Genomic DNA, 25203 nt, shown 5'->3' with positions numbered 1-25203 from the left:
CCCCCGCCATGCCCGCTCTGGCCCCGCCCCCGGGCGCCCGGAGGGCCGGGGACGCGGTGTAGACGGCCGGCCCGGCCGCTGGTGTAGACGCCCCGCCCCGCCTGCCCGCCATGGAGCGGCGGGAGGAGCCGCCCCCGGGCCCCCCGGGCCCCCCGGGCCCCGGCCCCGGCCCCGCCGCGCAGCCGCCGCCGCTGGACTTCTCGGTGGAGAACGTGGAGAAGGTGAGTCGGGCACGTGGGCGCCCGCGCGGGGGGCCGCGGGGGAGGCGGTGACGGGCCGCTGCGGCCCCCCGGGGCCCGGCCCGGCGCTCCCCGAGGGAAGACCCCGAGGGGCCCCCACTCCTGCGCCTCCTCTCTTTGTTCTCCCGTGCCCCGAGGGGCAGAGGAAGGGGAGGCCCGTGGGGGAGCTGGGGCCCCGGGGAGCGGGGCCCCGCCACAGCACCCCCTCCTTGTGGGGTCCGGCTCAGCCCTCCAGCTGCAGGCCCGGGGGGTCCTTCTTGGGCCCCTGCAGAAGCCGCTGCTGCCAGGGCCCGGCTGCAGCGGGTGTAGACACAGGCCACCTTGTGGGAGCAGCCTGCCCTCCCGGGGGTCGTACCCACCCCAGGGCCCCCGGCCCAGGCACTGTGACCCGCACTGTGTAGCGGGCCCCTACGCCGGGGCCCCCGCCTCCCTGGCTAGACCCTGGTGGCCAGGTAACTTAGGCCTGAAAGGAGGCCAGGGAGGAGAAGGGGCAGGCCTAAGGCAGGCTGCCCCCAGGGCCTCCTGGGCCGGCTTTGTGCTTGGGATGGGAGCGGGGAGCTGTCCAGAGGCTAGGGTCTCCTCTCTGGGGGCTCCATGCTTGGGCTTAGGGAGACTGATCCGATGATCCCTCAGAACCCTTCCAGGGCCGGCTTGCTCCTTCTCTGCCCCATCTCCCCTCCTGAGTGGAGTCCCGAGGAAGCGAGGCACCAGAGACCGAATGCCCAAGGAGGGCAGCCAGTGTGGAGCGGGTCCCGGGAGACTCCGCTGGGATCTGAATCCCGGGCCCTTCCTATGGAGCTGGCCTGGAGGGCCAGAAGCGGTGCTGGGAGAGAGGTGTAAATGGGCCAGCTAAGGCCAGCAGGCAGAGGAAAGTCATCCCCTCAGGACTCCTAGTCAGTACCTGATGTAGGTGGTCTCAAGTGGGCATCACACGCCAGGAGACCCTGGGCACACCATGACCCTCTCTGTGCCCCTTTCAGGCAGCAGTCAGAGGACCAGATACTTTCAAGGTCCAGCTTCTCTTCCCCTCAGGTTGGGAGGCATTAGCCCCAAGGGCAGGAATTTGAAGTGGCAGGGTCCACAGGGATACATGCCATCCCCCAGAAAGCGAGCCATCCTCCTGCCCTGCCCACAAGCCACAAGGTCAGCGATTGGGCCCCTGCGCTGATGCCCGCCGTCCTGCCCTCTCCTCCTCCCCAGGCTCTTCACCAACTCTACTATGACCCCAACATCGAGAACAAGAACCTGGCCCAGAAGTGGCTGATGCAGGCCCAGGTGTCCCCACAGGCCTGGCACTTCAGCTGGCAGTTGTTGCAGCCCGACAAGGTGCCAGAGATCCAGTACTTTGGGGCCAGCGCCCTACACATCAAGATTTCCCGCTACTGGAGTGACATCCCCGCCGATCAGTACGAGAGTCTGAAGGCCCAACTCCTGGCACACATCGGCCGCTTTGCCAGCGGCTCTAAGATAGTACTGACGCGGCTGTGTGTGGCGCTGGCGTCGCTGGCCCTCAGCATGATGCCGGACGCTTGGCCCACCGCTGTGGCGGACATGGTGCGCCTGTTTCAGGCTGAGACCACCCCCGGCGATGGGCAGGGCCGCTGCCTGGCCCTACTAGAGCTCTTGACTGTGCTGCCTGAGGAGTTCCAGACTAGCCGGCTTCCCCAGTACCGCAAGAGCCAGGTGCGGGTCATGCTGGCGCAGGAGTGCAGGGCCATCTTCCCTCTGCTGGAGCAGCTGCTGCAGCAGCCCAATCTGCCCAGTGCCCTCAAGCAGAAGGCCCTCAAGTGCTTCTCTAGCTGGGTACCCCTGGAGGTACCCTTGCTGGACTGCGAGCGGTTGATCCAGGCTGCCTTCAGCGCCCTGCGGGACCCTGAGCTCTTTGACAGCAGCGTGGAGGCCATTGTCAATGCTATCTCACAGCCTGATGCCCAGAGGTGAGTGCCCTACTGATATGGGGATGGTGGGTTTGGAACCCAGACCCATCTGGAGGCAGCTGGGGGTGCAGTGGACAGAGCACCACTCCAGAGTCAAGAAGGTGCGAGTTTAGATCTGGCCTCAGACACATAGTGTCTGTCTCTGAGCTTGGGCACTGGACTTCTGTCTGCCTCAGTTTCCTTAACTTTAAAATGGGTTTATGAGCAGCAAACTTGCAGGGTTATGTTGAGGATCAAATTGGATAGAATTTGTTAGAAGGTGCTGAGTGCCGGCCTCTAGAGAAGGCATCCACCTTGCTTTTTCCTCTCCTCCCCAAGAGCTCGGACTTTTCCTTGGCCTCGGCCCGGGTGGCAGCAGCCCCCACCTCCCCCAGCCTCTCAGGCAGCTCCTGGGAGCCACAGCCGGGCCTGCCATTCTGGGCCTTGCCAGGCATCCGGATGATGCCCGTCCTCCCCCAAGGAGGGAGCCCAGGGCTGCCTGAGCTCCCATTGGTTGAAGAGCCCTTGGTTGCTTAGCAACACTCCCCATTTTCTCCGCTTGCCTCTCAGAGCTCTAATTGCAGGTCTGGGTTGAGCTCAGTACAAGAGGCAGCCAGGAAGTCAGGTGCTGCGGCTGCTTCTACCACCGCCACCACCACCCCTGCCAGCACCAACACCAGCACCGCCCAAGGGGCTCCAGAGGGAGCAGGGAGAACAAGCTGCATCCCCAGGGGCTGTCAGCCTGGCTTGCCCTTACCTGTGCTCCCCAAGCCTGTCCTGCTGGAGCAGCTTGGGCTACCTGGGCTGCCTTGCCTGTCAGGTCCTCCCTGAGAAGGCTGGGCCCTGGCTACCACCCCAGCCCCACCCCCACCTGACCTGTCCTCCTCCACAGCTGCTGCCACCCATCATTGGTGTTCCCTGTGCCAAGACAACAAGTCTTGGAAGTGTATTTTTAATCCTGGTATAGCACAGCAGTCTGGGGTGAGGGGGCAGGGTAGGGGCATGGAGAGAGTCGGGTAGTAGGGAGGCCCCCAGGTCAGGGCCAGGAGGAAGGAAGCCTGATGCATTTCTCTGAGGCAGGTCAGCAGATATCCATGGGTGATGCACTGCTGGGGGCCTGGCATTCCGAGTGAGGAGGCCTCTAAAGAGGCAGGTACCTGCCTTGGCCAGGTCCTTGTCCCTGTCCCCACATCCCCACAGGTGGTGTAAAGTACCCTGAGCTCTGGCTGTAGGACAGGACTCCTGGGTTCCATTTCTGGTCCTGTCCATGTTTCACTGTGCCTGGGGAGAAGTCACTTTTCTGGGCCTCACCTTGCTCAGTGAGTTGGGGTAGAGTGTTTGCTGTGCACCAGGCATTGCCCGCCACTGGCAAACCCATGCTGGCCAGTGGCTGAAGGCTCTCATTGTTGTGGGACCCTGGGTGTCAGGGCAGCCAGGGTGACGCTATCTCCACTGGCACCAGGAGGAACGAATGCTCTGAGACAGAGGCTGGGGGTGGGGTGGGGCAGACACAGGAGCTGAGCCTCCCCCCCCCCCCCCAAGACTAAAGAGAACTTGTGGGTCAGTGTCTGATCCCCAGAAGCAGCTGCTGTCCTGGTCCTCTGCCAGCCTCCACGACCTGTCCTTTTTTTTCCTCCCCCCCTTCCATGGAAATGCTAACCTTATGGGCAGCACGTGCTTCTTTGGGGGTGTTGACTCCCCTTGAACTAGTGTGGTTATGGAGGCCCAGGCTCTGCTGCCTTGCACAAAGATGTGTTCTGGCTCAAGTGGCCCAGGTGTTTGGGCCATCCCAGAGGTAGAGTCCTGACTAACGGGTCAGTAGCCATGGTTCTCCCCATGAGACGCTGCTTGCTTGGGAAGGTCAGTGACTCCCATGATCCAGGCAGTGGAAGTCTTAACCTTGGGTTGAACTCAGTTTTCTGGGATCCACATGGGTGCCCTTCATACTGTTCTATTGTTTTTCTTCAAAAACCTTTTTGAAACCTACTTGTGATTTGTCCCTACATCCATGGTCACTCTTCTCTGTGGGTCAGTACCTCACCTCTTCTTGGGGGGGAGAGGTCTGTGGTCTTCTAGCTTCTGGGGGGGTGGAGTAGGGTATGCTTCAGTTCTTGGCCTTGAGGCAGAGGGACCTAACCTCTGCTTGGGGAGGGGGCCCAGGAGTGTAGGAGGCTTGCAGAGTCTTGGTCTCTCCTTGGCAGAGACGTTGTAGTGATGCTACAATGTAGTGTATTTCCCTGGGGGCAGGAGAAGATTCCAGGGTCCTGCCCTATACCCTCGAGTTAGCTCTGGTTGAGGACCCCTTGGAAGTTTATGGCTAAGAATCTGGAAGAGCCACAGGTGGTTGTTTTCACAGGTACGTGAACACACTGCTCAAACTGATCCCCCTGGTGCTGGGACTGCAGGAACAGCTTCGGCAGGCTGTGCAGAATGGGGACATGGAGACATCTCACGGGATTTGCCGAGTCGCTGTGGCTTTGGGAGAGAATCATTCCAGGTGAGGCCCAGGGAAACGTGGGAGAGCTGAGATGTAGGCTGGAGCCATGGGAGAGGTCAAGGAGGTTAGAGAGGAAGAGTGCTGAGTCAGGGGCAAATAAGGGGTGATCCCTTTTTCTGAAGGGCTGTTTGTTCCATGTTAGCCTGGAAGAAGCAGAACAGGCCACTGAGTGCTGAGGACAGTGCTGTGGAGGCAGGGGGGTAGGGAGTTGTAGTTAGTCTCTGGGCAGTGGGGGCGGGGGATCAGACCAGGGTAATTCTGAGCTATGGGATGAGAAAACCCTGAACCAAAGGAAGGGAGGGCAGCTGCCCACTTACTGTCTTTCCTCTTCCTCTGCCAAGGAGAATTATCATGGGATTAGAAAAGACAGCAAAAATGGGCTTTGAAGCCAGAGAGGAATAAGGAAGCTTTTAGAGAAGGGCCGGCTGCCTCGGCTGAGTAGAGTTCTAAGGCCAAGATGGGCTCCATCTGAGGGTAACTGTTAGCTCAGTGACCAGTAGTGAAATTTGAAAGACCCTAGAGTGGTCCAGGAGACTGGGAAAGGTCAGATCAGATGGCTCAGCGTTCCTAAAAGTAGGGGTTGGCATCTATAAACTCTTAGCTAGCAAGCATGGTTTCAGGCACTGACAAAGTTTTCCAGTATATTATTAAAGGGATAGTTGGTTCACATCCCAAAAGAGAAGCAGTCCTTGCCAAGCCCAAATGGCTTCCCCAGGGGCAGGAGACGACAGGCTGCTGGACTGGTTCCAAGACTGGGGGCGGGTTGTCGGTGGGATCTGTTCCCTACGTTATAGTAAAGCCTGTGATAGTCTCAAGCTCCTCTAATGGAAAAGATGGTGACTTAGTAACCAGACCATCGCAGACCTGGACTTTTCCTGCCCAGCTGCCATCAGCTTGGCGGGAGGTCTCCTGGGGGCCCACCCAGGGCTCTGTCCTCAGCACTGGGCTTTTCATAATGGCCTCAGGTATTTGTGGGAAGGCCTGTGGTGCTTGGGAAGTGTGCAGATGCCACAAGCTGGAATGGACAGTTATTGACTTGGATGATTAAAGTCAAAATCCAGAGTGAGCTTGGCAGCCTAGAAGATGGGACAGCATCTTGGGAGAGGAAGGTAAAAGTAGAGCCGTATACTCGAATTCTAAAATTCAGCTGCTGGTTATCACGATTGGCCTGCGTGCTACCCACGAGATGACAGACCAGGGCCATCGTGGTTGTGTTAAGGAGACCCAGCCTTCAGAAAGGGAAGGGGAGGGCCCCGACCACTCCCCCAGGTCAGCTCTCTGGCAGTGCCCTGGGAGTGGTGCTGGAGAACATCCAGAGGGGCACAACAGCAAGCCCAGGACACAGCTGATTGAATACTATTGAGAACCGGGAATGTTCTCCCCAAAATGAGGCAGTGTCTCCCCTCCGATTGGGATAGTTGGTCAGTAAACATTTGTTACATTCCAGGTAAGGGCGAGAGGGCCACGTGGCAGGGCCACTGAGAAGGGGCAGCAGGTTTGAGGTGAGGGAGTAGAGGCAACCCTTTTTAGGCATTGGCCACCTCCCAGATGAAGCAGTTTGGGAAGAGGAGTGCAGATTTGGCTTTGGTGAAGACTCACCAGATACTGGAGCAAGGGAGGAGGTGGGCCTAACAGGCAATCTCGTATTGGTTAAGAGTGGGGGCTTAGGTCTCAGGAGAGCAGAGATTCTGGGAAGGGTGAAAACTGCTCGGGGAGGAGGTGCAGGCTGGCCGGTTGGCCAGAAGAGACTGACTCCAGCAGCAACCCATGAGTCAAGTGAAGAGGACGGGCATGGGACGGCCTGATGCTGAGGTCAGGTTAAATGTGACTGGTAGTTATGGGACGAAAGACTCCAGGGCTAGAGTCAGGGTCAACCTAGAGAGGGATGGAGGCAAGAGCAAGGCAGAGGCCAATGAGGGTGAGGGTAGAGTGGGGGAGAAGGATGAGAGGCTAGGTTCATGTCCAGGATCATGAAGGTGGGTGGCAGTTACATATGTGGTCACAACAGGATCCAACTCTTCCTTGTTGTGGGGGGGGTCCTGCAGGCAAAGCAGTCAAGGAGGTTCATGGTCTGAAAAGCCAGGAAGTAGTAAGGGACATTGCACTATGTGGGGTCCCTGGAAGACTGGATGACTAGTATGACTGAAATGCTCCTCAAGGGAAGAGCAGTGAGGTGTGATAGCAAAGGGACTGCATGGACCCAGGAGGAAGGAATGGGGAGTGGACTGTCTCATAACCGAGTGCAGGGAAGGGAATGGGATGGGGGGGCAGTGCAGTCTGTTGAGGATGACAGGGAGTGGAGGTCTTAGGAATAGGAGGTAGAGGCCCAGGATCAAAGGGCACTTGTTCACCACCAAGTAGAGATGCCCATGAGCAGAGGACTCGACTCTGCAGAAGCTCAGTGGGGTGGAGAGGGAGGAGGGGACAGGTTGGAAAAACTTAACCCAGACCAGAATAATCCCAGAACAAAACAGGTAGCCTCGGGTGGTAGGGACAGTTTTCCTCTCCCTTAGAGGACTATAATCAGTTGTTGGGGGAGCTGTAAACAGGGAGCTGAATTCTGTGATTTCTTGCAGAGGTGGGAGAAACTTCGCTCCCATCCCAGAGTTTCTGAGTCTCTGGCCAGGTAGAAGAGTCTCATCTCTGTCCTCTGATCCTTGTAGGGCCCTGCTGGACCAAGTGGAGCATTGGCAAAGCTTCTTGGCCTTGGTCAACATGATCATGTTCTGCACAGGCATCCCTGGCCACTACCCGGTCAATGAGACCACCAGTTCCTTGACCCTCACTTTCTGGTATACTTTACAGGTTGGTTTCTGGCTTTCTTTGGTGGGGACCAACTGAGGGGGTGATGGGTAGGAACAGATGGCACAACTTCTTGAGTGAACTGGCCAGGTTCTCAGAGGTTAAGGGTGTGGGGATTGACTTTCCATATTGCTGGGGGGGGGGGGGCAGGAATACAGGGGAAATTGAATTTTGAATTGAATTTTCTGGAGCCTGGCTGATGGACTTGATTTCCCTTCCCTGACAACCCTCTAGGACGACATCTTATCGTTGGAGGCAGAAAAGCAGGCTGTGTACCAGCAGCTGTATCGCCCCGTCTACTTCCACCTGGTGGATGTGCTCCTCCACAAGGCCCAGTTTCCTGCAGATGAAGAGTACAACTTCTGGTCATCTGACGAGAAGGAGCAGTTCCGCATCTACAGGTGAGCTGGTCTGGGACCACAGCCTGGAGGCCCTGCGTGGTGCTGCTATGGGGGAACCTGTGTGTCGGGGCAGGCCCTAATGTAGCTGTTCTTAGGGTGGACATTTCGGACACACTCATGTACGTCTACGAGATGCTAGGGGCGGAGCTGTTGAGTAACCTCTATGACAAGCTGGGCCGCCTGCTCACCAGCTCTGAGCAGCCTTGCTCCTGGCAGGTACAGCCCCCACCTCAACTGGCCTTGTCTTCTGCCCCTTCTCTCACCCCATGGCCCCCTGAGTTTGAAGGGACTGCTCAAATCCAGTGGCCAGGGTCCTCCCCCTCTACTTGCCCCTCCCCGCCAGTCCCAGCCCTGCCTTCAGCCTGAGGTCTGGCTACCTCCCTACAGCACACGGAGGCTCTGCTCTATGGATTCCAGTCCATTGCGGAGACCATCGATGTCAATTACTCCGACGTGGTGCCAGGACTCATCGGCCTCATCCCCCGCATCAGCATCAGCAACGTGCAGCTGGCAGACACTGTCATGTTCACCATTGGTGAGATGTGGCGGGTGGGTGGGCTCAGGCAGGCGGGCTCAGCGTGGAGCACCCTGAAGAAGCCTCAGGACCCGCCCCCCCCCCATCCTTCATCTTCTCCTCCCCAGGGGCCCTTTCCGAGTGGCTGGCAGACCACCCGGTCATGATCAACAACGTCCTGCCCCTGGTGCTTCACGCCCTGGGCAACCCTGAGCTCTCGGTGTCCTCGGTCTCTACCCTCAAGAAGATTTGCCGGGAGTGCAAGTATGACCTCCCCCCCTACGCAGCGAACATTGTGGCCGTGTCACAGGTATGGAGGCATGCTGGGCCTGGGTAAGGGGAGGGGCTGGCTGCCCCCAGGCCCAATCTGCTGAGGGTTGTGTTGTTTCCTCCCTAGGATGTGCTGATGAAGCAGATTCACAAGGTAGGGCTTGGGCAGCAGCTGAGAGCTGGGGAGGAGAGTGTGGACTGGGGAGGGGGGAACGGAGGGTCTAGAGGAGGGGCAGGGCGAGCTCCATTTCTAGCTTTGAAACTCTGTCTGAAACCATTCTTCATGTATAAAGTGGTAGTAGGGCTTGCACCACTAACCTGAAGTTTGATGGGGGGGGGGAGGGGGGGCTCTCCTCTCATCCTGGATTCCCATGGGGAAGTCCCAGCCCTTGTACCTTGACTAGGGCTGAGCCTCCTTGTTCTGCCCCCCCCCCCCCCCCCCCCCCAGACAAGCCAGTGCATGTGGCTGATGCAAGCTTTGGGCTTCCTGCTGTCGGCTTTGCAAGTCGAAGAGATTCTGAAAAACCTCCACTCGCTCATCACACCCTACATTCAGCAGTTGGAGAAGCTGGCTGAGGAGATGGTGAGGGAGGTCTGCCCACTGGAGGTGGGGTTGCTGAGGGAGGGGGAGGCCTAGCTGGCAAGGGCAGGAGAAAGAAGGTCCTGCTTCGGGCCCAGCCATGGCCATTCTTCATATGGTGGTACTTCTCAGCTGTATGTCCACACTCAACATTCTCTCCATCTCCACAGCCCAATCCTTCTAACAAGCTGGCTATTGTTCACATCCTGGGGCTCCTCTCAAACCTGTTCACCACATTGGACATCAGTCACCATGAGGACGAGCATGAAGGCCCTGAGCTCAGGAAGCTGCCCATACCACAGGGACCCAACCCAGTGGGTGATGCCTCTGTCCCTCCTCCATTCTTCCCAGCCCTAGCTTCTTTCCCTTCTGAGAGAGTGTGTGCTTGAACATGTGGCCCCAGAGCTCTGCCCCCTCTTCCTCCATGCCCCTGTAGGCTCATGGTGCCCTGCTCAGATTCCCCCCCTCAGCTCCTCTCTCATCTGTTCCTTCCCCCAGGTGGTGGTTGTGCTTCAGCAGGTTTTCCAGCTCATCCAGAAGGTGCTGAGCAAGTGGTTAAATGATGCACAGGTGGTAGAGGTAACTTGTCATCCTTTGCTAATCACAGAACCCAGATGCCATAAGTCACCCAGATACTGCCCCAAGGGCTGGGGACAGAGAAAGACAGACACAACCCCTGACCCTTGAGAATGCCCATTCTGATGTGTACCTGCTATTCGGTACATACAAGACCCAGTCAGGATAAGCTGGAGGGAAGGCCCAGGCATTCGAGGGGATCAGGAAAGCCTTGTCTGAAGAGGGTTCTGAGCTGTTGAAGGAAGACCAGAGTGGTTGGAGGGCAAGAGCAGGAGCCTGAAGGCAGGAGAATCTTGTGGGAGGTGCAACCAAGAGGCTGATGTTACTGTATATGCTGGCATTCTATACAAAAGGGAGGAAGGGACAAGAAGTCTGGAAAGGTGAGCAGGGGCCAGAGTAGGAAGCTTTCCAGCCAAACCAAGGATTTTCTGTTCGATTCTGGAGGTGATCCGGAGCCACTCCTATTTATTGGGGGAGCAGGGATTAGATCTGCTCTTTGGGAGGATCACTTGGACATCCGGGATGGTAAGAGACCTGAGGCAGGGAGCCAGACCAGAAGGCTGTTTCAGGTGAGAGGTGATGAGGATTTCTGCTAGGCTGATGTTTGTGTGCATGGAAAGAAGACAAAGAAATATAGTTAAGGTAGAAAGGAGATTTTTCCACCCATATATTACCTGGTGTTCATTCAGATGAGAAGAGGTTGAAAGGTGCTAGTAGCTTTATCAGGAAAAGGGGAGGGACTTCGGAGATGGAAAAAACTGGATTCAGTTGTGAAATACTTAATTTAAAATATAATGGGCTGCCTGTCATAGAGACTTCCAGAGTCCCGTGGGGTCTGACCTTGTGGGGCTTCCTGCAGTCCTAGAAACTCTGAATGTCCTGAGAGATAGAGGATGGGCCGGCTCCTCCTCTGGACTTCTGTAGTCACCCTGCTTAGAGAGAGGCACTTGTCAAAGAGGAGCCCGAAGTCCCAGAATGACCAGGCTCTCTTAGAAGATCACATGGCATCACAGAACAAACTTAACTTGTCAGGCCCAAGGTGGGCTAATATCTCCTGGCTCCTGGAGGCTTCTGAGGAAGAACTTAGTGGATTCACTGGTCCTGGAGGCTCCCTTGGGGCCACACCATCTTCAAGGATGACCTTTCTGAGAGGGATTTCCCCAGAGTCAGAGGAGCCTGACCTCTCTTCGAATAACCTGCATTCAGATTGGGCTACTCTTTCCTAGAGACCCTCAGATCAGCCTAGGGTCATTTGGATTTTATAACATCATTCAAAGGCTATATTTAGTCAATCATTTCATTTACCCCTAAAAAAAGCACCTAGATTTATCAAATTGCAATTCCCAGCTGTGGTTGCCTTGGCAACATCAGACCGATAGATCTCAGGGCCAGGGATCTTCTTGAGTCACTGAGAGGGCTAGAGGGATCCCCCAGAGTCATGGAGATTGCAGTAGAGTCATGGGGGGAGTATCCCATAAAGTCCCATAAGTCTAATAGTAACATGTATATACCACTTTATAAATCTTAATCTCCTTTCAACCTCACATTTACCCTGGGAGGTAGGTGCTGTTATTCCTATTATATAGATGAAGAAACAGGCTAAGGGGGTTTGAGTGGCTTACCTAGGGTCACAGAGCTAGTGAGGTCTGAGGCTGAATTTGTACTTAGCTCTTTCTGACTCTAGGTTGGGAGCTCTGTCTGCTTTGGGATCTCACTGTGTCAGAGCAGGCTCACCTCTCCTAAAGGCTTCGGTAGAGTCACGGGGTGGGGACTAACCTTCCCGCTGGACCTCAGGTTTGGGAGGAACCTTAGGTGAGTCATTTACAGCCTCAGACCCTCCAAGCTGAATGAGGCCATCTCACCCCATCCGGGACCCAAAGCAGGCGCTCTTTCCACTCCTAATCAGAGAACTCCCCTGCATTTAGACATGGAGGAAGAGGTACTCGCTGCATCCTGGAGCAGCTCCATTCTATGAGGAAATCTCTTCTGGTGGCCACTACTGTGTCCTACTCCAGATTGCCCTCACTTCTGTAGCTCTTAGGTCTATAGAGTATTCTCTTCCCAGTGTCCCTGTGGAATAGATAGTCTAAAGGACATCCTACAGATTTTACAGAGAAGAAAACTGTTTCTCAGAAATGCTTTGCCTGCTGCCACAGCCTATAGGCATCAGAGCTGGACTGTTCCTGCCACCTATGGCCTTTGTTCATGGCCTTGTGTTTTTCATTTTGACAGTGGAGCATGGTTGGGGATTTGGGGTGCAGAATTGGGGAGGGTAGAGGAGCAGTGGGGGCTGGCTCAGGGAGACACTGGGGGGACTTCTGCCTACCTCCTCTCTGCCTGCTCTGTTCCAGGCCGTGTGCGCCATCTTTGAGAAGTCTGTTAAGACCTTGCTGGATGACTTTGCACCCATGGTCCCCCAGCTGTGTGAGATGTTGGGACAGATGTACAGCACGATTCCCCAGGCCTCTGCCCTCGACCTCACTCGCCAGGTACAGGGTGGGCAGTGCTTGGGTGGGTGGGGGATCCTTTTGGAGGGGGGGAAAGGAGGCTTGGCTGACCCATGGGGGGACCTTCTTTCTCTCTTCTAGCTGGTGCACATCTTTGCCCATGAACCTGCCCACTTTCCCCCCATCAAGGCCCTCTTCCTTCTCGTCACCTCTGTCACACTCACCCTCTTCCAGCAAGGTAGGTCTAGCTGGGCCACACTCCTCTTCTTGCCACCGCCGCCACTGCTGCCGCCACCCTTGGGTGGAGAAACTTGAGCTCCCAAATCAGCCCTCCTTTTGCCCTTCCAGAGTGGCCAGACTGGAAAGGGGCTGAGAGGCTGGGGAAGAGATTCCTGAAGGAGGTGGCTGAATGGAGAGCGAGTGGAGAGGGTGTCTCTGGGCCTGCCTCAGCATTCAGCAGTGGCTCTGCCTGGGAGAGGCAGGCCTAGGGCCCATGGGATTCACAAGAGGCTGCCTATTTCTAGATTTCTTATTCACAGCAGGATGTGGGGGCTGCCTTTGAGCAGGGAGGTCGTTCTCTCTCTACTAGTCTTAGCCCAGGCATCCCTACCTGACTTGGAGCTGCCACCCCACAGTCTGGGAACATTGTGAGGGAGGCCTCAAATCCCAAGTGGGCTGTCACTGTAGTCGCTATTGCTCTGCCTCTTCCTCCTCCTTGGCCTGGGCCTTCTCTTCACCTCCTAGCCCCTTCCAGGCTCAGCCCCTAGGCCCAAGATGAGCAGAGCAGTGACTTTGTGACTCCTGCCTCGTCCCAGTCTCAGCAGACGTGGCAGTGCAAATGCTGGTGAGGGTGAGAGGGAGCTGATGAGATGTCTTCCCCTCTCCCAGAGATCAGAGTCTCTTACAGATATCCTTTCCAAGAGGCATCCGTGAGGGTCACCCAAACTGCAGGGTGTGAAGGGAAGGAAAAGTGAGGGTTAGCCTTGAGCCCCAGGAGAAGGATTTACCTTGGTGGTGGACTGGGTGTCCAGACTGTGTGCCTTACCTAAAAGACCCTCCAAAATCAGAAGCTGCAGTCTGGCTCAAGGAGGGCCATAGACCTTACCTGATTGGGATCAAGAAAAGGGAGCTTAGTTGAAGTCCCCAGCTGGTCTGGGCAGGTGCCTCTCGTCTGATACTGGGGGCCATTCTAGGCCTGATGGTGTGGTGGGAGCCTGTAGAGATATTGTCCAAGTGGGCATATCTCATTCCCCCATCCTGCAGAGCAGGACCTAGGCAAGCACCCCCCCCAGGAGCTGATTAGTGGTGAAAAGGATGGAGCTGGCCTTGTGGATCAGCATCCACAGCTCTACACTGCCCACAGAGGGACATGGTGAAGGTGGAGGCTTATAGCCTCCCCTCTGGTACATGTCACATCCCTCCTGGGCTTGAAGTCTGGAGAACCCCTCCTGTGGATCTAAGTCTAGAGCCTTCCCATTCCTATTGTCCCGTAGCATGACACCCCCCCCCCCCCGAGCTGTCCCTGGTGCTGCTGCCCAAGCTCAGTTCCTGGCTTTCTGGGGCCATCTCTGTGCACATCTGAACCCCGCTGGAGTCCTTGCCTGAAGGGAGAAAGGGTGGGGATGGTTCTGTAGCCACAGCCACCCTTCCTCACCCAGTTGTTGACCTTTCTCCTGCTCCGTCTTACACATTACCTCCCACTGCCTGATCTGATCCAGCCCCAGGACCTCTGCATGCCCTGGGGCTCTGCCCTCTTCTTCCTGTTGCCTCTCTGCCCAGTACTGTTGAGGAAGAATCCCAAGGGAAGGGAAGCTTGCTGCAATGCCTGTGGACAGGGGCCAGGGTAGGAGGTCAGTGCCAGGAAGAATGGGGATGGGGTTGTTGGGCTAAGGTGAGGGACCTGCCCCCATTCCCTCACTGATCCCTAAGCCAACAGTCTGAATGAGAACTCAGAGACACTTGTGCCCCTGTTTGGCTGGCATGGGCACCTTGCCCAAGGCTCTTTGGTCCTCTCTCAGGCTTCACTGGTCTGAGGGCCTGAGGAAGGAGGCCCAGAAGGGTAGCCTGGGGTAGCAGTCCCTCTCCTCGCCCCCTTCCTCTGGTGCTTGGAACTGGTGAGTTCCCTGACTTGTTTGCAGGTGGTTCCCAGGCCCCCTCCTGCCAGCCAGGGGCCTGTCAGCCCATCCCCCACCGTCACTCTGCTGTTTCTTTCTGTTGGGGCTTTCCCAGTTCATGGTTTTTGTATGTTTTGTTTCTTTCCCTTGCTTCCTGCCGCTCAGGCCTGCCTCCTGCAGGCCCTCCGGCCCACGGAACTGTATGACGTTGAGTTGCTGTTTGGATGAGTTTTTCTTAAGTTCCATCTTTATTTATTATATTTTAGGGCCCAGGGATCATCCTGATATTGTTGATTCATTTATGCAACTCCTCGCACAGGTGTGTTTTAGTTTCTTACTCATTCACGTTCTGTTCTCTCTCTTTCTCTTTCTCTTCTGTTGGAATTCAATTTAAATATCTTTTTAGCTTTCTGTTGACAACTTTTTTTCTGTTGAGTTGAATAGAGTTTCTCCATCTGTTTCCGTGGAAGTTGACAACCCAACACTCTCCTCTAGTCCTCCTTTCCCCCTGGACTTGCCACAAGGGCCGTGGAGAGGCTGCCCCCATGGGCACATGAGGGTCGAGTAGGCAGGTCTGGGGGTGGGCTACATTGGGAAGCTCTGCCGTTGCTACGTGCCCACCCTCAAGGCTGCAGGAGGGGTCATGGAGCCTGGGGAGGCAAATGGAATTATGGGTCTAGTTGCTGCGAGCCTCTGCTGGGAGGTCTCTTGGCTTATTTGTACCTGGTCTGTTCCAAAACTCCTAGGGAGTGGGAACTTTTGGGCTGGTGGATTCTGTGGAAGGTAGTGTGTAGGGGAGGAGGAGATGGGGACTGGGCCTGGGTCTCTGGGCTGGTTCTGGTGAGGCTTGGGCAGTGGGCTGCTCCCACCTTTAGTGAGCTGTGGGGAAACTGGGAAGTGGAGGGGCCTGGAATGGCCCTCAGTACTCTGATCCACTGGAAGGGGAAGCCGTGCCTTCCCCTGAGGTCAGAGCCTCCTGGGGAGGAGGCCGGTGGTTTGGGAACATTCTGGGAATGGAGGTACTGTCAAGGCTGAAAGAAGAGAGAGGATGGGCTGAGAGATACTTGGCCCGCCTGAGCTCAGAGTTGAAGCACTGCGTCTACCCAGAGCCCTCTTTGGGAGGCCTGGCCCCGGAGGGGGGAGACGTGGCCCTGAGACGCCGACCATCTTTGATCTTCTCTTGGGCCCTCCCAGTTTTTCCTTTTATGTATCTTCCCCCCGATATGTGACTCAGGGTCTCTTGCCACCTCTACCCAGAGAGCTTCTGGTCCCAGCACATGATGTCCCTGCCTTCCTTCATCAGCCATTGTCTCCCTCCTGTCCCTCACCTCGTGCAGGAACTTGGAGGTGTCCCGGGTCCCTTTGGAGGGAGTGGGGCAGGAAGGGAGGGAACAGGCTTTTTGGAGGAGCCTAGCAGGGCTGGATCCCTGGTGTGACCAGGGCAGGTGAGTTGCTTAGTAGGGTGGGGCCAGGAGGGGGTCAGGGGCTGGGTTCACGGGGCTGTCTCCCCATAGGCCCTGAAGCGGAAGCCAGACCTCTTCCTGTCTGAGAGCTTGGACGTCAAGGCTGTGTTCCAGTGTGGTGAGTATGGAACTGGTTATGGCCTGGGGAGGAGTTGGGTGAGTTCCCCCGCCTGACCTGTCTCTCCCTGTGGGCAGGTGTGCTGGCACTCAAGTTCCCTGAGGCCCCGACTGTCAAGGCCTCCTGCGGTTTCTTTGTGAGTATGGGGCCCTGCTTCCCCTCCCAACCTCCCTAGAAAGCTTGGGATCCGGTGGTCATTCAGAGGACCACTGACTCGGGCTTCACAAGTGGACAAGCTCTCAGTCTCTCCCCTCATGCTCTCTGTGTCTCAAGCTCAGTGTTCTTTCCTGGTTTCTGCCATTCAAAATCACTAGACAATGGCTGGAAATTAGTCTCTGATCCATTCCTCCTCCTCATTCTCCTTTGTGTTTTGTGTGACCATCCCTGGACCAATCCTTCTGTGCCTTTTCTTCCTCCTCCACAGGGGGACCTCGGGTCAGTGCAGCCACAGGCCTGAGGAAGCCTCTGATCCAGCTGGACACACCTTCCCAGGGGGCACCTACACCCAAGACCGCCCTTGACACTGAACTGGAACCATCTGTCTAAGATGGAGACAAACACATCCACACACATTCCCTTTATCCAGGTTTGGCCCTCTGGGCCACACAGAACAAGGCTGACCCCTTCAAGTCCCTGAGAGATTTTTCGAAGTTCTCTCGGGGTTCCCTATGTGAAAAGGTCTCTAGTATTCTTGAGACCCTCCATAGGTATGCTTCGGGTTGTAAAGTATCCCTTCCAAAATGTGACATCCGGGACCAAGTAGAGTTATTAGATGAGGCCTAACCAGGATGATGGCACAGAGGACACACTGCAGCCCAAGGTCACTGATTGAGTCCATCACCCTCATGTGTAAAAGGGATTTACAGTAGCAGCTGGTATTCAAACTAGCCAGGATCTGAACCCAAGCCTACTGGCTGCCTTCATTAGGCTATTTTGGCTCTCTAGGCTTCTTTGCCATGTCCTCAGATCCTCTCCTCTACCTGCTTATCCTTGAACTTCTGATTAGGTGGATGAACCTGTGGTCGAAGGCCACATTTTTCTCATGGGATGTCCTGTCTACCTCAAGTCTCTTAGACCACTTCTTACTTGCAAGTCACTCTAGTGTGACTCTACACTGTCTTTCTGTTGCCTTCTGATTCTTCTAAGTTTGCCACTTCTGAGGTTTTGGTTGTCCATGACCCCATTTTAGAGCATCACCAGGGCAGTAATTGATATTAAGAATGATGTGGTTTTGGCATCAGGGAACAGCTTTTTAAATGCCACTCAGCCCATCTTCCCATAGCTGTTCAATTCTAGTGTACTTTTTTTTTTTAGGTTTTTGCAAGGCAATGGATTTAAAGTGGCTTACTCAAAGCCACACAACTAGGTAAACATTAAGTGTCTGAGACCAGATTTGAACTCGGGTCCTCCTGACTCCAGGCCCAGTGCTCTATCCACTGCGCCACCTAGTTGCCCCTATAGTGTACTTTTCATAGAACAATGAGCAACATGTATTCTTCATCCACTTTGTTTTTCCTGGGTGGATTGTTAGACTTGTCTGTTTTTACTGGCTACAGATCTTGTTGGGAAGGCCCTGTGACCCTGTGATCTCCTTGTCCGTAAGGATACCACAATTGGCAAAATGCCACCTTCATTGAGAATGTAGTAGATTCAGGGGTAGACAGATTTGAGCATTATTTAAGGAAAGATTTCCCGACAATTGAAACTTCCAGAGGAAGCAGATTCATGATCCCAAGTCTCCTTCAAAAAATCTCCCTTCTTTTCCAAGGAGAATGGTCTTTAGACCAGAAGTGGCTGGATAATTGAGATTAATTAAGGAGATAGTAAGGAAAGGACTTAATGATTTTTGATGAATTCCTCACCTAGCCCAGATAAAACTGTGTCTTCCAATGTTGGAAGAAATGAATATGATTACTAATGTGGCAAATGGGAGGAGAGAAGGAAATCCATTAACTATAAGCCAGTGAGTTGGGCTTTGGTTTGTGCAAAAGTTCTATTATTAAAGGGATGAGAACTTCTAGAAGAGGAAGAAGCAATCACAGAAGCCATCCTAGCTCCATCCAGAACCAGTCTTAGGAGGATAACTGGCCTTTGTGGACAACCTAACCAGCCTGGAAGAGCTGGAGAATGTCATTAATGCTGTTTACTGAGGTTTTAACACAGCATTAGGCAAAATTTCTCATTATACAGTATGTATTTCAAATATGAATTTGAAAGCAGTTGAATGGCCAAACCAAAGTAGTCTTCGGTAGTCTGATGTCAGCTTAGCCAGAGGCCTCTACTTGAGTGGCCCAGGCATCTGTGCCAGGCCCAGTTCTATTTAATATTTTTAACAGTGACTTGGATGTAGACATTTTCAGATGACACAAAGATGTTGGGAAATATTAACATCCTGGTTGACGAATTAGTCCAAGATGATTTTGATAGATTTTGGACAGAATTTCCTGAAATTTTTTTAGAAGATGAAATTGAAAAGGAATAAATATAAAGTTACATGTGTTGGTTAAAAAACAAATGACTTATAACATCATCTGAGAGGTGCATAACTTGATGGTCTGTCCAGAAAAGCTCTTTGGACTGCACACTCCATGAGTCTGCAGTGTGATGCTGTTTGCAAGAAAGAAAATGCCATCTTGAGCTGCCTTCATGGGATAGAGAAGGGGAATAGTTCTTCTGTTCTTTCAGATGAGATCCAGAATGCTGTGTTCAGTCTTGGCTACCAAGTATAGGGAGCACATGGATCAACTGTGACCAGCTTAGAGAAGTGTCTCAAGTACATCCTAGATCAGGACTGACTCTGCCTGAGAAAAAAAAGATGTGAAGCAGCCCCTGCCCTTGAAGCCATACATGCATAGTAAGTCTATACAAAATCAATCCAAGGTTATTTCTGGGAAGGGGGCAGCAACCAGCAACTGGGGAGCATGAAGAGGGACTTGTTGGAGACATCATCTGACGTGAGCGTTGATGGAAACCAGAGATTGAAGGAGGTGGAGGTGAGGAAAAAGGCATGGCGATTGAAATGGAATTTCATGGGGGAAGATCTTCAATATGACCAATTTGGCTCAACTGTGATATGTGGGAAGGGGAGTTATGTTGAAAAAGGCTGGAGAGGTAGGTGGGAGTGAAATTATAAGGAATTTTGATTGTCAGTGGAAGGAATTTGCATTTGATTCTAGAGGTTCTAGGGAGCTACTGTTAATTATTGAATGGGGGTGAGAGTCAGCTTGACTTGGTTGAACAAAACCCTTTAGGAAAATCCCCTTAACTGCTAAGTGGGCACTGGGCAAAGGTTGTATTGAAGTAAAAAGAGAGTCAGACCAATTAGAAAGCTTTTGTAGTAGTTGGGGAGAGGTATTGAGGGCTTGGTTTAGGTCAGTAGCCCTGTGAGTGAAGAAAGTGGAATGCTAAACAACATATTTTGGACATATAAATGGTAAGATATGATAGATAGATAGTTGGGATAAATGTGAGATGTGTTGAAAATGATGCTTAGGTCATGAGCCTGAATGACCAGGAGGATGATGGTGCCTTCCTTAGAAAAAGAGAGGTCTGGGCTTGGTGGAGAGGGCAGTGAGTTCTGTTTTGGATTTGTGGAGTTGAGATGCCTACAGGACATTTACTGGGAAATGTCCAAGAGGCAGTTGCTGATATGGGATTGAACCTCAAGAGAGATGGGCTGCATCTATAGACCTGGGAGTTGTCAGAATAGAGTTAGTAATTGAACCCTTGGGAGGTCATGAGAACACCAGGAAGAGGGGAAAGAGAGAAGAGGTTCCAGGGAAGGACCCTTGGGAACATCCAATAGGTATGGTGATGTGGACTATTTAGCAAAGGCAAAGTTGCCAGATCCTTACTCACTTTGGATGGAACCACTGGAGTTTGTTGAAGGCAGAAGCCAGATCACAGAGAGCCAAGAAACCAGGCGGAGCAATAGAGACAGCTTTTTCAAGGAATTTGGCTGAGAAAGGGAAAAGGAAGATAGAGGGTGAGAGATTGATAGGGTCTTGTAAGGTATCGGGGATCAGGAGAACCTGGTGCATTTGTATCTAACAGGGAGGGAATCAGTGGATAGGGAAAGATTGAAGAAGGGGAACCCGAGTTTCTTTGCTGTGCAGATAGGGGTAGTGAGTGTTGTGGGAGGCTTGAGAGAGCCTTGTACAGGATGTTAGAGAATTAGGAAGGGACTAGAGCTCCTAGGTATGATTAGGGAACCCACCTGGATAGCACAGTCAGCCATGGTGGCAGGAGGTAGAAGTCCAGGGCCAGTGTTTAGCAAGGTAAAATGGGTGCCAGGGCAGAGGCATGTGGGATGAAATCTCAAACCCATTCAGATACTGTTAGGGGAAAAAAATCCAGGAATGGATAAGGGAACAACCAATAGAACATAAGCCCTGCTCAGAGGAGACCAAAACATCCTAGGAAATGCTTGAACCAGCAAACCCTCACTCTCTTGGTTGAGCAGCCAAATCTGGTAGCCAGGAGCAATCCCCTTTTAGAGTGAAAACTCATTTGCAAAATCTTGTGGAGGAGAATGATAGATTTTAAGCATTTGCTGTTGGTCCTTCATTTTTGATGTGCACGTGAATTGGATTTGAATGGGGGAGTGGGGGGCTGTGCCAAGTCCCCAGACTCACTTTTTCCTCCAGAGCATCTGGGTCCAGTGGCCAGATTGGAATCGGGATGACTGGAGAGGGCCCTGGATGCGAGGCAGTGAAAGTGAAGTGACCTGCCCACGGCCTTTTTCATAAAACAGTAGCAAAAGTTGAAGGGAAAGGGCTTGAGATGCTGACTCTGGATCAGCGAGTGGTAGATGGCAAGGCTCACTCTGGGATTGGTGACCAGATGTCTGTCAGTGACCACGGACGTCCAACTTCAAGGTTCCCAGGATGCTTAGCAAGGACTTCCGGCAGGCGGAGATGGTGGAGTGGAAGCTAACAGTTTCATCTGTTAGAACACCTGAAGTGGGGAGAGCAAAGCTGCAGATGGTGTAGCTCCTGAAAAAAGGCAATCCCAAGGGCTTCAGCAACTCCTTCACCTCTAGTTTTGAAGAATAGACTTGGGTTCTCCAGCAGAGGACAGCTTTACAGGCCCCCACAGATGGGGAACACCTCTCAAGAAGGCAAGGTCACAATTTAGTTAAGTGAAAGGACACTTACAAAGCATCCCACTTGATGAGTTTTCCTAGAAATATGCCACTATCCCAAAAGATTCTTCAGGAGATGTTATCCCCAAGTGTGGCTACAAGCCCCCCCCCCCCCCCAAGTATTTCAATGCTTGTCATAGGGCTGGCCCTGCTCACCTGCTCTTGGTGGTTGACTGGAGCTTACTCAACAAGAGCTAAAACCCCTACTAGCAGTTCAGCCTGAGTGTCTGCAGGAAGAACAAGGAGTGGATTCCTTCCCATCCTTTCCCAGTGGATATCTATTCCTGTATTTGACTGGACAGGCAGACTGCCCAGGAGAACAGGAGGCCCATGGCTGGAAATAGTGTGGCACCTTCAATGATCCCAGCCTCTAGACAAACTCAAACCTGAGGTGTAATGCTGCCCTGGGGCAGACTAGCTCTGCTAGGTTTGAGTTGAAGAGCTTCAGTGGGATTCTCTCAGGTCCCTACCCTTCCTTCATCTACCAGATGTGGAACCCTGCATCAGTCATTGATGATTCATCTCTGGGCCTGACCATTGCCGCTTTGAACTGTACTTACCCTGGCTGAGTTGTCTGGAGTCAGCTCCTCCTGCTACATTACTGTCTTGGTCCTGCTGTTGTTCCTCTCCCAGAAGCTCTCCACAATGCTTCTTCCTCCTTCTCATTTTGAATTTCTTCCCAATGCATTCTGCCATATATTTAGTTCCTGGCCTTTTCAAATAAGACGTAACCTTCCATAGCAGTATTCTCGACTTGAGCTCCGTGCTGCTGTTCTCAGTGATTGCTGTGAAATTGAACTTCCCGCTTTGCTTTAGTGTCACCTTTGTTTTTGTACACAGACGGTTCTTGCCTAACTGAAGTGGACTGTTCTGCAGACCTCTATGTAAAGCCATTTTTGTTATTTGAATTGTGGATGTAGGCAAAAATGGGCCTATGCTTCAGAGATAGAAAAGAGAGTGAGAGGAGGAACAGGCAGGGACCAAGACCAGTCATGGTGGGGCCTGGCAGGGGGCAGACAGGAGAGAATGGGTGACAGGCAGGGGCTGGGGACAGATGGTACCCAAGTACAGAGATGGAGCCTGACATATGGGGGCTGGATATGTAGAGTGGGGCCAAGGTCTCAAGCCAAGCTCCCAGTCCACTTGCAGTGGCCTCTCCCTATTTTTAGTCTTGTGCTTTCACTTGGCATTTAATTTTAAATTTTTATTTGGGGGTGAGGAAGGTCTCTGAGGGCTTCCAAGGGACAGGAACAGAGAGAGCAAGCCCAGTACTGTCCATTAAAGCTGATCCTGGTGTACTTTTGGAATGCAGGTTTCTTTTTGCGTTCTCTTCACAAAATTAAATGTACCTGATGCAAGTTTCTGTAAAGTGAGAACAGCCTGGATTGTGCGTTCTCAATGTCATTTTGTATTTTGTGCTGATGTGGCCATTTTCTCCTTCCTGGCACCATCTTTACCCTGCTACCTTCTTGATTCAGTTCACTCCTAGGGCTTGTCTTCCTTCCTGCATGGATAATGTTGTCCATGTTGCCCCAATACTTCCCACTGTTGTGGTCCAGTGATATACCCCTTCTCAGAGACCTCCGAGTCTTCCTTTGGGGCCCTTATATATTGCCATGAATCTTTCTTGGAGTTTGAACAGCAGCTCTTCTTCCTCAGAGGCTGTGGCTCTTTCCCTGATCTACCCTCTCCCTCCTATAGTGTTCCTTCTCCAGTGACTGGAGATCCCCTTTCACCTAAGGGGTATAAGGAATACTTATTAGTTCTTGTTGATCTTGAGAGCAGAAGCCCTCGGAGCTGTGCCTCCAGGACCAGGGACCTGATAGGATCCCAGCATGTGGCCCTATACAATCTGGTCCCTTTCTTCCTCTCCTTGCTAGGCTGGAAGTTTCTTGAGTTGGATTTTTTTTTTTAGGTTTTTCAAGGCAATGGGGTTAAGTAGCTTGCCCAAGGCCACATGGTTAGGTAATTATTAAGTGTCTGAGGTCAGATCTGAACCCAGGTACTCCTGACTCCAAGGCTGGTGCTCTATTCACTGCGCCACCTAGCCACCCCTGGAAATTTCTTGAAACCAGGGCTATTCCCCAGCACCTCAGGAATAGCACTCAGATCCTCAGTCTTGAGGCTGCTTCTCACAGCAACCAACTATCTCTTAGGCCTAGATTTGGTTCATGTATTGTTAGTTGACAGTAGGGTCATCTGGCCAGACACTTCTCCCTTTTTCCCCTGGGGATTGGGCCTCTAGCCAGCCTCCTCATACTCTCAGCAGCCCTTCCTCTCCCCAGCCTTGGCCTTATTATTTATAAGCACCTTTTAGGGAGAATCCTGGTAGATCAGGCCTGGGGACAAGGAAACCTGAGATAGGGCCCTGCCCTACTGGGCCAAGAGGCAGCAGGATCACACTCAGGATACTTGAGTTCCCTTTTTCCTTGCAGTTCTTCCCACTTCACATGAGAAAGTCAGCTCCAACCATTCTCTCAGGTGGCCAAGTCCTGGTCCTAATGGGGGAGGTTGGAGGGGGGGGCTGGAAGAATCTCTGGGCTGGGTCCTACTTCCCAGCAGGTCATGGGTGAGAGGAGGGATTAAGAAAGCCTGCTTTAGGTGTCTGGCAGGAGACTCTCACCCCCAGGGAGTCAGGGGGCACTGCCATGCCTGATTCTTGTGGGGCTAAGTCACCTGTGTCCTATCCATGCTGCAGACAGAATTGCTGCCCCGATGTGGGGAGATCCCAACCATCGGGCAGGTGGTCCAGGAGAATGGCAAAGTGCTGCTGCAGGCTGTGCTGGAGGTGAGTGGGGCCTGGACCGGGGTCAGGCCTGGGTAGACTGGCAGCAGAAGAAGCCTGGGTCACCAGGATGGCTGAGATTGGCCTTCTTGCCCACTGGAGGTGTGGCACGGGCTGGGAATGTGGAGATGGGGCTTCTTGGCAAGGCTGCCCTCCTGACTCCAGCCACCTTGGCTCCTGTCCACCTAGGCCATCGGTGGTCAGGCCTCCCGCAGCCTCATGGATTCCTTTGCGGATGTCCTCTTTGCCCTCAACAAACACTGCTTTAGCTGCCTCAGTGTGTGGATCAAGGAAGTGATGCAGCCGCCGGGCTTCCCCTCACCCCGGCTCAGCACTGAACAGAAGGACACTTTCAGCCAGCAGGTCCTCAGGTGAGTGAGCAGGTGGCAAGGAGGCTGGGATGGAGGGGGCAGAGGCCACAGCCCTGGCTGTGAAAACCCACCACTGTCTAGCACCCCTACCCCTTGCCAGCCTCCTCACATACTGCATCCACCTGGTTCCCCCCCTAGAGCAGATCTTAGTGCTTGTGACCTGACCTGCAGCTTTGCCCCCTTCCCTGGCCTCACCCCCATCCCTGGTAGCAGGCCTTGACACAGGAGTCTTGAATGAATGGAGCTAAGGCTGTGCCCCTCCTCTTCTCCCTGCCTTTGCAGAGAGCGAGTGAACAAGCGTCGCGTGAAGGAGATGGTGAAAGAGTTCACACTGCTCTGCCGGGGTCTCCATGGCACTGACTACACCGCCGACTACTGAGGGCTGGCTGAGGCTGAGTTTCTAGAGAATAAACCCCAAACAACCCCCTCAGCTCTGTCTTCCGGTTTTGTACTACTCCAGGGGTCCTCCAGGGGTGAGGCATGGTTTCTAGGATCCCAAGGCCTGGACTAGGACTGACTCCCAGGCCTCCATTCCCTTCACACACTTGGGAAGGGGCAGTGGCCCATGGACTTAGAGATAGGGATTCCTGGCTTAACACCCGGGTCAGTTCAGTCATGGTTGATGTGGCCCTGGGGTTGCAGAGGCGAGGTCACATTCTTTTTTGGGGGGCAGGAAGGGGGAGGCAGCCTCTCCTCCCTGTGGGGTCCTACTGTCCTGACCCCTAAAGGTCTTCTCCCATGACCTCTAGTTCTAGAGGTCCTCCCTTCCCATCCATCCCCGATGTCTATACTGGTCCCTTAAGTCCCTACTGCCCCCTCCTCGCTGGTCTCCAGGAACAGTCAGCTCCCACCATCTGCCTCTAGGGAGCTAAAAAGCAAGTCATGAAACTGCAGATTGGGACTGGCTGCTACACATATATCATGTAATGAACTAATATGGGCCCTTCCTCTGCAGTGGGCAAATCAT

The 25203-nt window shown here is 53.6% G+C and overlaps 1 protein-coding gene across 2 annotated transcripts; it reads left to right on the top strand.

Moving 5' to 3' along the window:
* Nucleotides 1–24666, top strand: IPO13 (importin 13). 2 transcript variants are annotated; one of them, XM_074221618.1, is made up of 20 exons: nucleotides 2–221; nucleotides 1440–2176; nucleotides 4512–4652; nucleotides 7316–7457; nucleotides 7689–7855; nucleotides 7951–8071; nucleotides 8243–8390; nucleotides 8498–8679; nucleotides 8767–8793; nucleotides 9088–9222; nucleotides 9390–9533; nucleotides 9718–9798; nucleotides 12147–12284; nucleotides 12384–12480; nucleotides 14623–14675; nucleotides 15871–15937; nucleotides 16015–16073; nucleotides 23779–23868; nucleotides 24055–24236; nucleotides 24519–24666. In XM_074221618.1, the coding sequence occupies exons 1-20, from the start codon at nucleotides 111–113 to the stop codon at nucleotides 24613–24615; spliced, it is 2919 nt and encodes a 972-aa protein (XP_074077719.1). In that variant the 5' UTR covers nucleotides 2–110; the 3' UTR covers nucleotides 24616–24666. The 2 variants fall into 2 exon arrangements, with proteins under 2 accessions (XP_074077720.1, XP_074077719.1); XM_074221619.1 differs by lacking the exons at nucleotides 14623–14675; nucleotides 23779–23868; nucleotides 24055–24236; nucleotides 24519–24666 and having other exon boundaries at nucleotides 1–221.
* Nucleotides 24667–25203: the final 537 nt, after the last annotated feature.

This window comes from Macrotis lagotis, chromosome 2, assembly GCF_037893015.1.
Source record: "Macrotis lagotis isolate mMagLag1 chromosome 2, bilby.v1.9.chrom.fasta, whole genome shotgun sequence".
NCBI classification, from domain to species: Eukaryota; Metazoa; Chordata; class Mammalia; order Peramelemorphia; family Peramelidae; genus Macrotis; species Macrotis lagotis.
Note: the sequence above shows the minus strand (reverse complement) of the source record. Positions and strands in the feature narration are given on the sequence as shown.

Bases quoted from the DNA above. Each gene is read 5' to 3' on its own strand.
- IPO13 (XM_074221618.1), top strand. From the start codon at position 111: ATGGAGCGGCGGGAGGAGCCGCCCCCGGGCCCCCCGGGCCCCCCGGGC. The intron at 7,458-7,688 runs GTTGGTTTCTGG...ACAACCCTCTAG, and splicing joins CTTTCTGGTATACTTTACAG to GACGACATCTTATCGTTGGA. The intron at 14,676-15,870 runs GTGTGTTTTAGT...GTCTCCCCATAG, and splicing joins TTATGCAACTCCTCGCACAG to GCCCTGAAGCGGAAGCCAGA.